Source organism: Xiphias gladius, chromosome 19 (assembly GCF_016859285.1).
Source record: "Xiphias gladius isolate SHS-SW01 ecotype Sanya breed wild chromosome 19, ASM1685928v1, whole genome shotgun sequence".
Lineage (NCBI taxonomy): Eukaryota > Metazoa > Chordata > Actinopteri > Istiophoriformes > Xiphiidae > Xiphias > Xiphias gladius.
Window position 1 is genome coordinate 26,988,125 of NC_053418.1, and position 18,302 is coordinate 27,006,426.

The 18,302-nt window shown below is 38.3% G+C and overlaps 1 protein-coding gene across 4 annotated transcripts in view; it reads right to left on the reverse strand.

The window, feature by feature from the left end:
* Positions 1-1,978: 1,978 nt before the first annotated feature.
* zgc:162952 (PKc_LIMK_like_unk domain-containing protein) overlaps positions 1,979-18,302 on the reverse strand; it is a 32,513-nt gene continuing 16,189 nt past the window's right edge. For 2 of the 4 annotated variants that reach the window (XM_040154283.1, XM_040154280.1), the window contains 9 exons: positions 17,994-18,187; positions 17,298-17,419; positions 14,536-14,584; positions 13,933-14,082; positions 8,773-8,796; positions 7,685-7,858; positions 7,129-7,212; positions 5,388-5,474; positions 1,979-3,673 (listed from right to left, as the gene is read on the reverse strand). In XM_040154283.1, the coding sequence (XP_040010217.1) occupies positions 3,569-3,673; positions 5,388-5,474; positions 7,129-7,212; positions 7,685-7,858; positions 8,773-8,796; positions 13,933-14,082; positions 14,536-14,584; positions 17,298-17,419; positions 17,994-18,173 (975 nt within the window). In that variant the 5' untranslated portion in view covers positions 18,174-18,187 and the 3' untranslated portion in view covers positions 1,979-3,568. The remainder of the gene's footprint in view (positions 3,674-5,387; positions 5,475-7,128; positions 7,213-7,684; positions 7,859-8,772; positions 8,797-13,932; positions 14,083-14,535; positions 14,585-17,297; positions 17,420-17,993; positions 18,188-18,302) is intronic. The other 2 variants (XM_040154281.1, XM_040154284.1) reach the window with 2 other exon arrangements.

The window sequence follows — 18,302 nt, forward strand, 5'->3', positions numbered from 1 at the left end:
GGTCCAGAACAGGTAGATGCGACAGCCTCGGACAGACTGGTTACTTCAGAGGGTGGTGTATCAGGGATAAGAAACTTACCCTCCAGAGATCAGTGCTACATACAAGGAGGAACAGCTTGTCCGTAATGGCTGCTTGGTTTAAAAAAATGTGTTACAGCCTTCTGTCACAGTAACAGGCTCTTCTCAATCTGTGACAAAAGGCGTCAGAGAACTCAATTCAAAACCTTCTGCACAAAATCAGTCATGGAATGTGGAAGATTTTTTTCCTTAACATAAATCTTCACAATCACAGTTGACTTGTATAGTAGTGTAGTAGTGACATTTTATAATGAAATGTGAGAAAATAAAAATAATGTATCAAATAAGTAATAACAAGTTTAATATGATTTCACCTTTGGACATCATTCAGTTTCGGTAATGAGTCAATTTAGGGGAACAATAAAAACTTGAAAGACCACAGACACAAGCAATAACCATTAACATGGCTGGGTCATAAGGGTCTCCCAGGTGGTTTTTTGATATGAAAAGATGCTCTGGAGCACAAGCTCACCTTCCAACACCTCAGGACAGAGCTTGGTTTAATGGCAAACAAAGCCAGTGGCAGAATTGAACTACATAACAACTAGAAATAGGTGAACTAGATTATAGACCATAGAACTACTGAAGTAGATAAACTGAACTAGATCCTGACAACTGTTTTGGATGGGCTGTTATTTAAGTGTGTGAGAGTAAAAAATGAATGACACTTGAGAGAAAAAAGCTTGGTTTTCTGTAGATTATATTTAAGATGCCTTTGATATGGTCAGTTTTGAATTATTCCATGAAAAATGCAAAGGTTTGAGATTTTATGACTTTCTTTCTTTCTTTTTTCTTCAAGCTGCAACTTTGTCCCAGAGGAATGCATACAATGCATAATAATACTAATAACCCTGTATAAATTACATTTAAATTATATAGTGTGTATGTTATGATACTGAGTGTATTTTAAGAGGAGATGTCAGGCATTATCATATCTCAAAGAGCTCATAGTACCTATTACCCCACTAGAACACTGCGCTCCCAGAATGCAGGCTTACTAGTGGTTCCTAGAGTCTTCAAAAGTAGAATGGGAGGCAGAGCCTTCAGTTATCAGGCTCCTCTACTGTGGAACGATCTTCCAGTTTTTATCCAGGAGGCAGACACCCTCTCCACATTTAAGAGGAGGCTTAAAACCTTCCTTTTTGATAAAGCTTACAGATAGGGCCAGCTCAGGTTTGGCTTGAACCATCCCCTAGTTATGCTGCTATAGGCCTAGACTGCTGGGGGACTTCCCATGATGCACCAAGCTCCTCACTCCTCCTCTTCCTCTCCATCCATACACATTCATATCCCATCAGTGCTTGTTACTAACTTGGCTTCTTCTCTCTCCCATAGTTTTTTGCTTTCTCTCTCGTCTCTCCTCCTGTCACTTTTTTTGCAGGTATTTCTGTCCCTGGTGCTTCAGAGTCTGGATCTGAGACTGCAAACCACCTACTGTCCCCATGGACTTCGTAAACTGAATTCACAGCTTAATGCAATAATGAAATATGAAATCCACCAAACAAGCTGTCTTCCAGTGTAGCTCCTCTCAGATTGTAGTGTCTTGTACTCCGATTGCTGATGGGGGCCGTGGAGGGACTCATGGAGCCCTTGCGTTACTAGCTACATGGTGCTGTTCATCGTGCTGTAGTATGGCGCATGCAGAATGTGCAGCTAGAGAAGCATTACATAAATAAACTGTGGAATTGAAAAATCATTTAACAAATCTCTGTACAACTAGGTTCTATCAGGAATCATCCCAGTAAATAAAAAATTTAATGAGCATTTATAAACAGTTTTACTATTAGTGTCAGTTAAGTAAATGAAGTCTCTCAATAAAATGCACACAGGTAATTATATGAAAAAAGTCTGAAACTTTATTTTCCAATTTTTATTTAAGTAGAATAAATGAAAGGGGTTACATTAGTTTTCTTATGATGTAATGTGAAAACTGAAACAGTGAGATAATTTAGCTTGAATGCAGAAACCTGTCGAAAGTTATGGAATAATTTGATTTTCGCCTTTTCAGACATTCTTCTCCTTGGTGAGTCTGTTTCCAATTTCATATTATTTTTGTATGTAAAAGCCTGCTGGGGTTTCTGTGTTTTATCTGGGTTTCATTATTCTCTTCTATATTTTTTCACTCTTTTATCATTCGTGTTTATGTGCAAGAAAACTAAACCTGTATCTCTGAAGCCTGAAAACTAGCTTTCATGTCTCCATTTAAAAAGTCAGAATTAGTTTCAAAGGAGACAAACCAAAAGTGGCTTTTCTGAGTTCATTTTGTATTGGAGCTGCCTGAAAAATCACTGCGAGACCACACACGAACCAGAAAGTAGTCAAAACTGGTAAACTTAAAATACTCTGGACATTTTAAATCCCTAAAAGGTGGAAGAATTTAAAAAAAAAAAAGAGAAAAGCTAAAATATTTACACACATACTCAGCTCAAAGTAAACTCTAGAAAATAAAAACAAATTTTGTCAAAGGAAAAAGCATTAAATTGTGCATATGGTTGCTGAAAATAGCCGCTTTTTGTGATTTTATTGTTGAGAACTTTATGGTTCTTTTGAGAAAAATCCATTGTAAACTTAAAAAATGGAAAGTCATCATGCTAAGTAAAGTGTAAAGGCCTAAAAACAGTGTTTTCTTTGTCCCTTTAAGAATCATATGTTGGCGTCTTTCAGTATTAATAAGCTTAATATGATACCAACATTAAATATGACCATGAATATGAATTGTGAAGCAGAACACAGAGCAAATGTGGTTATGACCTCGTTATGTTTGAGGTTTCTGCCTCAAGTTCAACTATTCAGGACGTCCAAACAACTTAGAATCTCCTCAGCTCCTGTTTACTTAGTCCTGTTTTCTGAAACAGTTTCGTTTCCCATCTCGTATGAAGTAATGGCCGGGGATTTCTTTGTGAAAGTCCCAGTAGAGATCAGAGCATTCTCACTCAGTCAACAAATGCAATTTTCCTGGTTGAGAAGCACTGAACCAGAGTGCAGGCCTGCAGATGCATAAGGGACGGGCAAGTAGACAGAGGAGGCAGAAAACACATCAACAGATTGATCATCTGTCTCGTCGGTTACAAAACAAACCACTCACGTAGAACCGGGGGGAACAGAAGAAGGAAGACAGGGTAGGTTTTTAGTTAAGCAAGACGTGTGGCAGAAAAACAGATTGACTGTATATTCACTCCTATGAGTCTAACTGCTATTTAAATATACACAAATGTGTCAAAGCATGGTGTCCATGAGAAGTCAGGATAGTTTCCACTGCTCACTGAAAACACAACTAATACTGGATATGCACCACCTCAGTGAAGACAAGTTCCACCGTGGTCATGTGTGGCGCAGTAGAGTGAGGGAGAGGGATGCCAAAGAGGGCTGAGCACCTGATCAAGTGGTTTTTTTTGCTCAGATTCAGTCCAGTTTCCCGTCCAGACAGTGTCGAATAATGCCAGACCCCCTAGTTTTGATGCTGAATAGGTGGGTTTCCCAGACCGACCACTCAGCTTGTGGTCAGATCAGATTTTGGCGGCGGCTCCAGGGTCTCAGCAACTTCCCCCAGCTCATCCAGCAGCTCTGTGAACGCTGGCCGTCTGAAGGACTCCAGCTTAGATAAGAGAAAAAAGACAGTGGCTCTGTGAGGATACAGTATGTCTGCTTCTGGGAATTTGGCGTACTGGTATTTCATTGGTATCTTTCAGCGGTGGGAGAAATATTCCGATTCTTTGCTTGAGTAAAAGTAGCAATACCACAATTTGAAAATACTGCCCTGCATTCAAAATCTTACTTAAGTAGAAATACAAGTTAAGATCTTTTACTTCTAGTATCAAAAGTAAAAGATCTCATCAAAATTCCCTATGTGACTGTTATATAGTATTTGATGACTATAATATTGTTTTATTAATTGCTATTATTGATGCATTAATGTGTAAGTAGCATTTTGATGCTTTGATTTTTTGATGTTGCCATTTTGACCAGTTTATATACAGTTTATAAGACTATAATCTAATGTCATATGTTTTGTATGTAAAATCTTACTCTGTAAAACAGCTGGAACTACAGTTGTGACATTAAATGTAGTGGAGTAAAAAGTACAGTGTTCCCCTCTGAAATGTAGTGAGTACAAGAATAGATAAATTATTCAAATAAAGTACAAGTACCTCAGAAAATATCTCAGTACTGTAACTGAGTGAATGTTTGTTGTTACTTTTCTACACTGGTCCATCATTTCCAACATTTTAATCATTCGTAGTGTTTTGATGTTAGTATGCAGTATATTCATTGATCACAGGTAATGGCATTAGTATGCAGACAAATCCTTTGGCAATCCAAACCTGCAATTTAGTCATACAAGAAGAATGCTAGCAAGTAAATTTACTGTAGATGTAAACAATGCTGAATTTACTGCTTAATACTTGCCCCCCAAAATGAATCCATTACAAGTATAAAATCTACACATTTTTCTGTTGCATTTTAATTCTTTAAGGACATTGTCCTCCATTTGTTTTGTCTTTATTTTATATTTGCACTTTCCATAAAATGATGATGTGTGTATACAATGATAATGTGGTCACTAAATAGATATGAACAATTAACTGAGTTATCAGATGCCAGAGTAGTAGGATATTTACTGAATAAGAGCATTCATGACAGTTTTGGGAACCCAGTGCGTTGTTATATTTATTGTGCATGAAGACAGGCCTGATACAAAAAAAAAAGCCTATCTACTGTACTACACTTGAGCGTGGCTTGTGGCAATCAGCAGTAATTGATTATCCACAATATCAACATATTAATATAAGATGACATGTAATTTACTCTCAGTTGCCAGTTTATTAGTTCCCCTCGGTTAAAGCTAATGCAGTCTGATACAATAGCTCTATAATAAATCCTTTTTTCATGAAGGTTTTGATGTTCGTTTTGTAGGATGAAGTATTACATTATATTGAAAGGTGTTTCTGAAAGGTGAAATAAAGAACATAAATGAACCCTCTTCTCTCTTTCTTTGTCTCTTTAGACCATCTCTAGTTTTTTCTGCCTCCACTTGAATGTGAAAATGATCAGCTAACTCAGGGCAGGTACATAAACCTTATGACTATTATTGACGATTCCCTCTAAAGATGTAATTCACGTGGAATATCCAATCTAATACCAAGATAAAACACTAATCCAACTACTTGCTAATACATGAGTGAACATCACGTCTACTAGTTTCCTTTGTCTTCAAACATTAAACATACCAGTCTTACACCTTTTGACTAACATTGCACCTTTTATTCAACAGGGCGAGAACGATGCTGTAACCTCCTCTATCTACCTACCATACAGCAGCGGGCTGCTAACTCCAGAAGACGCTGAGGACAGTCGGTGACCAACTCCCTGAACGCATTCACATCCAGCCCATAGTCCTGAAATACATTAACATCAACAGTCACTGCAGTATGGGCAGAATACAGCACACATCTTACTGGGCACTGTGTCTTGCACAACACGCCTGTCTGCTGTAACTGGAACAATGAACATCTGTGTCCCTTTCACAGCTTGGGATAAGTTGGTAACATTCACACATACTGATGGCAGAGTCACCAGGGGCCATTTGGGGTTCAGTATCTTGACCAAGGACACTTCGGCATGCGGACTGGATGAGCTGGGGATCGAACCACCGACCTTCTGGTTAGTGGACGAACTGCTCTACCTCCTGTGGCTCCTTCATATTTATACATGTTATTGTTCCCATGTCCTTAAATCAAGTAAAAGTCTATTCTAAAGGAATCGTTAAACATTTTGGGAAATAGATAGTTAGATGAGAGAATTGATAACACCCTGGGTGTTTCACGCATGAAGAAAGGAGGCAGTTAGCTTAGCTTAGCATAAACCCTGGAAGCAGGAAGCAGGCGGAAACAGCTAGGCCTGGTTCTCTCCACAGTTCTTAAATACGCCTACCAACACCTCTGAAGGTCATTCAGTAACACACTGAGTCCTGTTTCATGAATCTGTGCACAAACAGAAATGTAAACAGGACAGTCTGTATTGTGTCTCTTTCTTTGCGAACTACCGCAGGGTGTGCGACTTCTTTGAGTCTTCTTGAACTCAACTCCCTGTAAAACCACAATGTCATTTTTACATTGTTGTTTGTGAACCACTTCTGACTGTTGCTTGATTTCCAAACTTGAGAGTGGAAACAATCTTCTCATCTCACTGGCAGCAAATAAATCCTTCAAGGCTGAGCCTAGACAACTAGCACACTGATCATCTCTCATACAGATTATAATCAAACAAATGGCTTCTTGTCAGTGGCAGAAAGCATTAGATGAAACATACTGTGTTTCTTTTCTAAAACAGAAAAAAAAAGGAGGGGCAATGTCATCTACTATTGAAATGAGTTATCGATTAATCAACTGACAGATACTTAACAACAATTTTGGTCTGTGATAAAATATTCATAACTCACAACTGGAACTTTACACCATAACATTACAGACTGTAATATCAAAATATCCCCCACATATTCAACCACTTGTTATCATGTGAGTGAAGTTCTGTAAATTAGGTGAAATGACTCTGGGTTATGGTCGAAAACTCGGTCGAAAAAAAATCGAGTCGATGAACAACAATTTTTTGGAGTGTTTATCAGTATTTTATCACAGATCAATCAAAAATGCGAAACATTTGCTGGTCCCAGCTAAAATGTAACAATTGGCTGTTTTTCCGGATCACTTTTTAGGCTTTAAACTCTAGCAAGACATTTGAAGATGTCACCTTTAGATTTGGGAAACTGTGATGTGCGCTTTTCACTATTTTTTGACATTTTATAAATACAAAACAATGAATTGAATATAATTGTTAGTCATCTGCATGAGTCATCTGCAAGTCATCTGCATGAATTGGGAATGGCTACTTTTACGGAGCTGCTATTTTGGGACTGTGCATGCCGGAAAATGGAATTTGTTGCCCGAAAACAGATCACTGCAGCAGAAAAATAACCATACCTTTGGCTTTCAAATGAGTGTAAGATTGCACATTCGTCTCTATTTTAAGGGTGCGTTTCCTACTGAGCTCTACCTGTGTTCTGGGTAGTATCTCTGGGTCGGCAGGAATCCTGGCCAGGATTTCACAGAGCACAATGCCAAAGGAGAAAACATCCACCTGGAACGAGTACGATAGGATGCAATAATTTAGGCTGATGCTAAACAAACTCTAAACATATTGGTTGTTTTGAAAAGCAACAGCCAAAAACATACTTGTACAAAATAATATACGTAATAAGATACGTAACATTTATATTAATCGGAAAATATTTTGATAATTGACTAAATAATTACTAGATTCATTGAAAAAATAACCAGTAGATTAATCTACGCTGAAAATAATCATTAATTTCAGCCCCAAGATTTTTATATATATTTGAGGATTTGATATTTGACTACACAACAATTTATGTTGAAAGTAGTAAATGCATGTTATATGAAATTATACTGAAAGTACAGGTAACTCGCTTTCTGTCAACCATGTCAAATATATGAAATGTCTGCAATGTTTGCAACAAATGATGTTAACAGACTACAGTAAATCTGTATGCAGTGGAAACAGGAGTGTGTATACTAGAAACAGGAGCTACCTTGCGGTCATATGGCTCCCCTCGGAGCATCTCTGGGGCCATCCAAAAGGCTGAGCCCACCAGTGAGAGCTTCCTGCTGGGATCCTTAACCGGCAGCTCCACAACCTCCCTGGCAAGGCCAAAGTCGGTCACCAGGGCCTCCCGTCCCCGAGACGTCACCCGGATCAGACAGTTCTGAAGAAACACAAACAGGAGTTACAAGGAAAGAAGAGATGTAGCACAGGTTAATGTAATATTTTGTCAGCAGATGGCAGTGTAAGGGTGACGTCTGAGAAAGCAGGCAGCGTCACCAGTTCCTTTTGTCCACTTCTCTTTAATTTAAAAAAAAAGTCTCGATCTTTGAATGTGCTTCCACTGAATGTGCCTGTGTTCCCTGGAATAAAGCGGACATCCAGCTGCCAGACAAGCGGTCTCTCTGTAGTCTCTCTGCTTATCAATAGGCTCAATAGGATCTGCTGTCAGCACCTTTCCAGCACACTAAATAATTCACCCGCACCACACGTGAAGAGTCAGTGCACAGCAGAGACTCAGTTTGGCTGCCTGTGTGGTGTAGGTAGCCTCCATCAGCCTGACTGACTGACTGACTGAGTGATTTTTCATTGAACAGCTAAGACAAATCATTGTTCACTGAGTTCCAATGCGGAGAGCTGGATGCGTGATGAGGGGCAGACAGTGGGTGAGCTGTAGTTGCATAACAACATTTGGCCTGAAGTGTGTGTATGGGTGTATAGTGTGTAATGTATATGTGTGTTGTTGATTCATGTGTATAAATCTCTATGTTTAAAAAGATCTTTGATGGTGACTGCACAAAACAAAGAAAACATGAAATTGCAATTTTTGTGTTTGCATCATATGAGTTTCTGTTTCTGTTTGTAAGGGTGTATGTGTGTGTGTGTGTGTGTGTGTGTGTGTGTGTGTGTGTGTGTGTGTTTCGGTGACTGGGTGTGTGCCTGGACATTAAGGCTCTTAGCATCTGGCTCCCATTGCACCCGAAGCCTTTTCCATCCAGTAGCCTGTAATTATGAGGCTCTCCTGGGAAAAAACTTCAGTCCCAGACTTCACCTCTAAATTTAACCCGGGCCCCTCACCTCTGTGCCAAGGAAGGCAACGGTCTGGGGAACAAAAAGGAAAAAGATCTTGTAGGTACAAAGAGAAAAAGGGAGCTTGTAAGCAGTAATTAAAAGGGGCCTCAATTTTTCAGAGCTTCAGCTCTGATTCAAGCTAACTTGCAGAGTTACTGAGGCATGTTTACCAGTTCAGGGGGCTTTGGAATGTATTTGGCCTTTTGGACGTCCTGAAACATTGGCGTCAGAAGTTTCACATGTCAAGCCACAGGGTGCAGTGGTCTACTGAATGCCAGTAAACTTTCTTTCCCCAAATTTAAAGTGCAACTTTTTAGGCTGGGATAAAGCTGACGTGGTCTTTAGAAGAACCAAAAGTACAAATTCCTGCTTTTTGGATCATAATTCTGTTAATGTTTGTGGGTTTTTTCATTATAATCATTGCAACTTTAGGGACCCTTTTGCCACACTACTCGACAATGCCATACCAAAGACAAACAGGCTCCCAGGAAATGCGTAAAATGAGAAGGTTTTTTTTTTGCTTTTTAACTCATGGAAACTTGGATTAGTTTATATTTTTCCACCATCAATGCAGCAATTTTCATCAAAGTAATAAGACTTTTATATTTTTCTCTGAAAGAGAGCTGAAGTCAGGACGTCATGTCTGGACTCTGTTCCACTCGTGTCTGTAACTTGGCGGGGGAGGGGGGGGGGGGTGTTGTGCAAGATGACAATGTAATGTAATTTGTTCTGCATCAATAATTGAGTACCTGACATTCCCTTACAAAAGTCAATTTTTTGACAACTTGGTAGATTGAATTTAAACAAAAGTATCGCTGGCTTATAATTAATACAGAAACACAACTTTTGATGGCACGAAAAACTAGCTACAACTAGCATACTACGCTATAGCAAACATCCTCTCTTCCCAGGCAATTTGACAAAAAGAGAGCAAAGAAGGGAACTAAAGGAGGACTAATAATGGACATTGAACCAGAAGAAAATTTGTGTCAGTTGAAATGAGTATGAAAAGGTCTCTAACACTGACATTCTCGAGGCCATATACGAGCTGAAAGAACGCTTCTCTAATAGATCCTGTACACAGAGACAGGTGCCCCATGGTGGACAAGAAACCACATCCAATTATTCTACTTTTCAACATGCGCACCTTCAGCTACAAAAATGTATTTTTTACCAGAGCTTTCACAAAAGGATTAAGTGAAATTATTAATGAAACCCAAACCAGTTTTATGGCTAATCATCACAAAGACCTTGTAGTATTAAGCTTATGCCTTGACTTGCTGGACTGGATTCTGAATATATAAAATCTGACGCATTGATTCTTTTTCTGGATTTCTATAAAGCACTCAACACAGTAGAACACCAGGTTTTATTCAGGAAACAAACCTTTGGCTTTGGAAATACATTTATCTTGGATATCTGGATGCTTTATAAAGATATCAGCAGTAGTGTCATGCTTCTTCCACATACCACTAAAAGATTTTCAGTTCACAGATCAGTCCGCCAAGGCTCTCCAATGCTCTTTCAGATAGTTGCTGAATTATGTTCCATTTACATTTGACATTGTCTCCACTTTCAGGGTTGAATGATTTTTGAGAGAGAGATCAGAACAACGCAAATATGACAAAACTGTTTTTCCTGGCATCAGGCTTAAAACTCAGTATAACAACACTGTCAAAATTTAAATGTGTAATATTCCCATTAAGAAAACTATTAAATATCTTGGAATTCATATTTTAAAAACTGTTAAAGAAAAACAAGAAAATGATTTTAAACTCAAAATACAGAAAACCAAAAATATATTAAAATGTGGCTGTAACGTTCCGTTAAAATTATTTCTTGTATCGTTCCCTGTTTTATTGTGAAATACTCACCTGTCTTGTCGTTTCAGTTAAAACAGGTAAAAGAGTAATTGAAAGCTCTGGAATCATTTTGACATTTTATACCACAGAATATTTCTAGCCTACAATTTATATTATCTTGCAACTATGATGCAGTTGATGAAATGCCATTTTGAACAACAAGAGCAGGAAAAATCAGGCCTTTTGTTTTCTCTAAATGGAACAGACTTTAAAAGCCACAAAATTACCAATAAACATATAAAGTATTTATTCTGATTTATACAGGAAGAGGAGGCTCATTCCACCTGGACAATTTGTGTGGTATTCCAATTTTCCTGAAATTCAGTGGCAAAAAAACACAACTACTCCCATTCAAATTTCTCAAAACTCTCCTCTCAATATTTGTTGTTATCATCAACAAATGTGAACTCTGTGAGGAGGAAGAAGACTGATATAAAGATGAACATTCTGGAGAAAATTAGAGGAACATTTTGCCAAAGAAAAAAACCTTACAATTGTTTTGGAAGGCAAAGATATCATTCTAGAGTACAAAAACAAGAACCACGAAGTACAACAGACTGTTAAGCCTTAAATCTTATTAGGTAAATTTCATATTCAAAGTCCCTTCCTCAATGTTGCCCATCTGTTGTTGCCTGTTCTGCAGCTGTAACAAAGCAACTTCCCTGTAGGGATCATTCCAGTTTTTCTGATTCTGATTCCTTGACCATAGATTCTCTTAGGGTCCTTCTGTGTCTCTATGGCTTAACATATTTTAATGTATGATCTCTCTTTATTTAAACTTTTTGTACTTTTTTAATGTATATCTCATCTGTCTATGTACGTACCAACACGGCTTCATCCATATTGATAAAGCTCACCAACGCTCCCCCTTTTTCTTTCTAGCTGTAATCTCTGCTGTCTAAAGACTTCTACAGCATTCAGTTATGGGGGCCCCAAAGGACAAAACACATACAAGAGTGAACGCACAAACATGAAGGGAAATATAATTCAAATCCATCAATGCAAAAAATACAAAAATACATACAAATAGGGAAAACACATACAAAAAGAACTTTTACACCAGAAGTGCTCCCTCATACATGGGGATATTGATGGGCTTGTTTTGGATTAGCGGCAACGTTCTGATAGCGGAATACAAACAGGATGACAATGGATCTGTGAGATCCTTCCTGTCTTCTTGGACCAAGACGATAGGAAATGTCAACACCTTCCTTCAGATATTCATGAAGCCCAGGAGCCACTTTTCCAACAATATCCATTACCACTTTTCTCACATCTCTGTCGGTCTTCTCTTTCAATCCATGCAAGTTCAAAGCCTGTCTCCAACTGCAGCGCTGGCAGTCGGCAGCCCCAAGCTCTTCAGATTTCACGAAACTTCAAGTTTGTCTGACAGAGTGTCAAACACGTTTCCCTTCACCTCCGCCATTTTGGCCCTCTCACTACCCTCTGATTGAAACTCTTGATTGTTCTGAAAGTTTTATCTGTAAAGACAATAATATTACTGTGATACTTTCTTGCCTAACACTGTTTGTAGCAAATAATCTTTGCTCAGCCTGAAGGTCAATAGCTGCCTTGTTGTGCCAAACCTAATGAGATCAGTGAGGGACCAGGGGAGCAACAAGCCAATTATTCTATGAGCAATGATTAATTTTATTCATACAGCAGCCATATTAGATTTATATTCATTTTGGGGCAGGAAATGTTACCTGTGGGACAGGACAGTGGCCTAGTGAAAAACAGGTGTAAACAATAATATTTAGACAAAAATTGACAATTTGCAGTTTGTCAGCAGTTACATACTTCATGTAGTTTAAAGCTGCAATCATTGATTTTTTTGAGACACACGGCAAGATTAGCTTTTATTTGGAGTCGTGTCCCCTAACAAAGATTCTATATTATGTATAAATATATGTTGTACAAATATTGTACAACAATGTGTAAGAGAGGATGTAGTGAAAACCATGCCACATTTTTTCGTTTTGCACAATATTAACGACATTCTGCGAAAAAATAATTGCAGAAATTGAAAAAACGTAACAACTTATCTTTTATAGTAGGTAGAATTTGTATTACTCAACAGAATGTTAACAGAAATTTAGTGCAAAAGGATGATATACACAGCATTTACTTAAAGTTGTAAGGATTTTTGTTCTAAAACTTAGAACTAAATTATGTCCATGCATCCATGATTGGAAAAGAACAACAGGGAAACATTTTGTTAACTTTTAACTTTCTATTTCTACAAAATTGTTGAGGTTTACTACACCCATACAGTACAAACTGTGTCAGATACATTGTTTCTGAAGTAGCAGAAGTGTAATACTTTCCTCTTTCCTAAATTTACTGTGACAGTGTACACTCTGGCAGTCGTGTGATTTTCCTTTGGAACAAGCCCAAAGCATTTGGTAGTTAAAGAGACTACAAACAAACCACAAATTACAATTGTGGGGAAAAAAATGTCTTCGGAGGAACTAAGGCCAGACACGTGGGCTCATGGTCCGTCAGCTGTGCTACCAGGGCTTTCAAATCCAGAGTGAGAGCTCAGTCACTTTAGCTTTCTTTATTGGGCTAAATAAGACACAAGTGAGCATCTAAAGAGGGGCTTAACTAGCCCTAAGTGACTGGTTAGGCTACTAGCATGCTATTCACCTACCATTGCTACATAGAACATTTTAGCAATTTACTGAGTCCTCTGCAGAGGAAGTTTTCCTTCTTTTTGGCCTTGTGGATTTCTATTGTATGTTTACCATACATGAAGTCTGCATGAACTCTGCATGAATACAAATAAGAGGTGAAGTTCCTTTGCATCCAGGGGTGATATTTTATACCCATCATTATTGGTCCTATAATGTCTGATGCTGTTTTGGAGTAACCTACTTCGAAGTTAAAATTTGAGACCAAATACATAATGTAGGTGACAAGGCCTCTGTTCCAAAGAAATTCAGCACAACCAGTGTGATCTGTGCATGTTCAGCATCCGGACGCCCCGTCGCGCCTTGAATGTTTTAGGTTACATATCAATAAAGCTTTAATCTCTGCAGTTATTACAAATCTCAAGAAGTATAAGCTCTGGTGGTACACTTCAAGATACTGAAATGTTTTCAAGTTCTCAGTCTGTCCCACTGGTCTTCCATTTTAGTTGTAAAAGCACCAACTACAGTGCATCCCCTGTGAGGTCTCTGTGGTGGCAGACTGGGGAAGTAGTTGTTACAGCAGATGATGAGAGATGAGATGAAACTTTAACAACCCTGTGAGGACACTGGACTGACACAGGGCGGAGTGAGACAGAGACTGAGGGTCTTACCTTTGAGTTGAGGTCTCTGTGGTAAATGTTCTTGTAGTGCAGGTAGATCATCCCTCTGCTTATGTCAGAGGCCAGGTCCACCTTCTCTCTCCAGCACAGGGGAACATCTTTCCTGGCCAGAAGCTCCTCCAGACAGCCACCATTTACATACTGAAGCAGCCAACAAATACCGGGTTATACACAGTGTCAAAATAAAAGACTCATTTAAAGAAGTAGAGATTGGGCTAAGAAAAGTAAATGGAAATTCAAATTTCAATAGCCGAATAGTAATAAAGCATTTGTTTAGTTTTATTTATTAATATGAAGTTGATACAGGTGGATAAAATAAAACAGATTATGTGTATTTTCTTCTCGTATACAATCTCAATACTCTGAAATAATGACTATCCCCACCTTTATGAAAAGATCTGAGATTGAGGAACACTGCAAATCCCGCTGGACCCAGGTCTAGTTATACAAGGAACACCTGACTCAACTCGCTCACCCTTTCATTGTCACTATCAGCCCACATCAGTGTCATCTCACACTCAGAAGACAGCAAGCTTGTGAATATGCACAGTAACAATGACTCAAGTAAAACAAGAAAAAAAGCCTAAGACTCACCTCTAAAATCGGATAGAGTTTGTCTTCTTTGACACAGATTCCAAGATATCTAGAAGAAGAGAAAATACATGTGTTATTACGTTTTATATTAGTATTATATTAGTTGAGTTTCCCAAGAAAACCTGTAAATGTAGTAAACATTTTAGTAAATTTTAATGTTTTCTTTTGCTATTTAAATTGCTTATGTACTATATACAGTATATTTTCCTTTTGTTTATCAAATCACGTTAATCATGACAGTGATACACATCAGAGGCCTCTTGATTAAGTGATAAACCTGAGCGAATAGTCCCCAGATGTTAAACAAAACACAATATGTCGATGTAGTCCTTAATCAGAGGATTAGGCTAGAGATATCCTTTATTTTTCTTGTTGTCAACAAATCCAATGAAAAGAACAAAACGAGTAATGTTTTAGTCTGTCTTAATACTTACTCTCCTACCCTGCCTGTGGCTCTCAACCACTGGTCTACTAGTTACTACTAAGGCCTAAATCTTTAAAAACTCATTACAAATATACATTTCATTTTTTAAAAAGGCTCAGTCATTTCCTAAAACAGTTGGTCACTGTGGTTTTTATCAAATATTTCTAAAAAAAAGGAGGAAATAGGACTATTTTCAGTGATGGATTAATTCACTTTTGATGCCGTAGTGAGTATTCCTGGCAGCAGGATGGTGTGTGTGGGATTGAGTCAAAATAAACTACAAAGTGTGTGTTCGTGGTAAAAAAGAAAACCAGAAAGAACATTTCACCCAGTGCTACAGTGTGGCTCACTGATGTGTTTTAACAATGGAGCTCTGTGGCACAGAGGAATAAGAAATACCAGACTTTTGATACAAACACAATACTTGTTAGTAGGAGACATTCACTGTTGGTTTTGGGATTTGTTGACAGAATATCACGAGACTCAGCCTATAAGCTAGTGCGATTTCAGGTATACTATACTGTGATGTAATAACATATAAAAACCCATTTTTGATCTTTGTCTTTGATTTCACCAAAACAAGACAGAACAAGCATTTTCAGAATTGTAGTAGTTTTAAGAAAATTAAAGTTTATACAGAGAGATGCTTGAATATTCAATAAGATAAACCACTTTAAAGGTAGAATCTGCTGCATACTGTATATTGTTCTTAAGTCAATGTGCATGGATTTAATAAATAACATGCATTCAAATGTGTAAATCAGTTTTTAATCATTAAATAAGACATATTCAGCTTAAATATCAAATTTAGCAACAATTAAAATACTGAGTGACATGTCCCTTTTCTGTTTTAGATTTTTCAAATTTATTTATATTATTCAGACAGGATTTTTACATTTGATCACAGTTTATTAGCAAAGCTGTTATTTTAAAGAGAACAATTTTGCAACAGTATTGTGTCCTGAGAACAATGGCTTCTACAAACATCGTTTGCAGACACTGTCTGTTTGCTTTTGGTCGGTGTGTACCAGGTACTATCAGTATGACCTCAGCAGATACCAACGGCTACACTCTGATAAACTTATTGCCATGACCTTGCTACATGGCTAATTAAGATTGCTTAGGCAAACATGTCTGCCTGGCTTCACACCTAATGTAACTGCTGTAGACGGGGCCTGTGCTAAATATCACCAAGGTCTCATTTGTAATGACTGTAGCTGCAGCAGGGCTGCAGTCAGATTTCAGGCACCAAACTAAATACAGTTAGTAATAGTCTGCTTGCAAGCTATTTGAGTTTTTGGTACCAGTTTCTGTGAAGTTTTCCCCAATTTTAAAGCTGCTCTAATTAATATTGTCATATAAACAAATGGTTCAAATGACTAAGGGTCACTTGTAGTGATGAGCCCAGTTATCACCCGACTCTACTGTTCTCTTCTGTTCTACAGAACTTTTCAGTGTTTTTCAGCTCATTGTTTTGGTTATTACGACCCACTGTACCATTTTGGTTAAGTCTCACTGCTCTCATCCACATTGTTTTGATCTATATTGTTTTCAGCGTAAAACTTCTGATAAACCTGCTGTCCACTACTTCAGCACCAAACATCAGGCAGACAAAGTTAGCACTAGCTGGTGAACATAGTGGAGCATTTAGCAGCTTAAACGGACAGATATTTTTCCCAGGAGTTAGTGGAGACCAAAACAGAGCTAAAAGAGAGGGAATGTGGAAATAGACTCATCAGGTGGACAATAACCCAAATCCAAATGAATGATAATGTTACTCTGTGTCTGTTGGATGTGTCAATACGAAACTGTTTGCTAATACATTGGCAAAAGATCAACTTTATATACGGTAATTAAAACTTGTTCTGCTGCCCCCAAGTGGCCAAAAAATCCATAAATAAGTCTTTGCAGACACTTGTATAATTTCTAATATATTTTTCCTACTATTCCAGGCAGCCTTTGGTTTATCTTCATTTCCATATGTCAAAAAAAAAAATGGCAAGCTTGTCAAAGTTAGAGATTTAAGTTTTCAACGTATAATTATTTAGCCTAGTTTAAGTAAGTATAAACAGATTTACAAGGTATTACCATAATATTGCTCTATAACTATGGTAGCCATATATATTTCTACCATAATACAGATTGTGAAGTTAAGATGTAGTGAAGAAAAGAGTGACAGTGAGAGTGTGATGTGTGGGAGGGTGTAAAGCCTGTACAGAGAAGAGAGCCTGAATATGTTGTGAGGGAAATCCTCAGCAGTTTCTTTTGCTGGAGACTTTAACCCATTAGACAAACCACTAAGGCTTCAGTAAAAAGTGGGACATGAGCAGACTGTTACCTGACGATGTTGGGGTGGGAGAGTTTCTGCAGCAGGCTGATCTCTCGTACGATGCTGTCTTGGTCCACGTCATTTTTGTAGATCTTGACCACCATCACTTTCCGACTGGTGCTGTGCATCACCTGAAGGACATTGGTGTCCATTAGTGGCAGAGACAGTAGTAGACAGTAGTAGACACTAGTACACGTAGTAACGGCAGTGGAAGTTGTAGCAGTGGTGATTGGGAGGCTAGTAGAGATACAGTGGAGACAGTGTGAGAGCAGTTTTTAAACTATATTCTTAAGGTGTACATAGGAAACCAATTAGTGTCTTCTACTCATACACTCTTTTATTTTTTTATGCAAAAAAAAAAAGAGTAAAAACTTTTTTTTTCTCATCCAACACGCACATCAAAAAATGACCCACTTCCTCATCCACATCCATCTGTGGCTTTCTTTTTCATTTCATTCATCATGGACAAACCTAAATGATATGATATGCTCTTCTCTTCCTAGCTCTCCAGCAGCACTGGTTTCACATATTATGTAAGAGTTAGGTCCGGGGGGATGAGTGGTGTGCCCCCATGGACTTGGCTGGAGGGGGCAAATCATGAATGGCAAGAATGTCCCAAATGTTTTTTTGAACAGCAAAGCAGCTTGCATGGCAGCATGCAAAGGCACAAAAAAGGGCAAAATGACCAGATGACAGAAGGAATACCTTATAGACTTTGGAGAAAAAGCCGCTTCCGATTAGCTCAGCTGTAAAGTTTTCCCAGAACTCCAGTTTGCGGACGGCGGTGCGGAGCTTCTGCCAGCGGTCCACATGGTAGTACTTGTCTGAAGACTCACCGTACAGGGTGGGACTGGTGGGCTCTGAGGACACATCTACATCACACATCCTGGAGATGTCCACTGGGAAAGTAGGGACACAATAATAATAATACACCCCTTTGCAGTATCAATAAAATATTGAGTGACTCAAAACAGTGTTATCCTACAGTACTTGCATTATTTTTAAGTTGAAGCG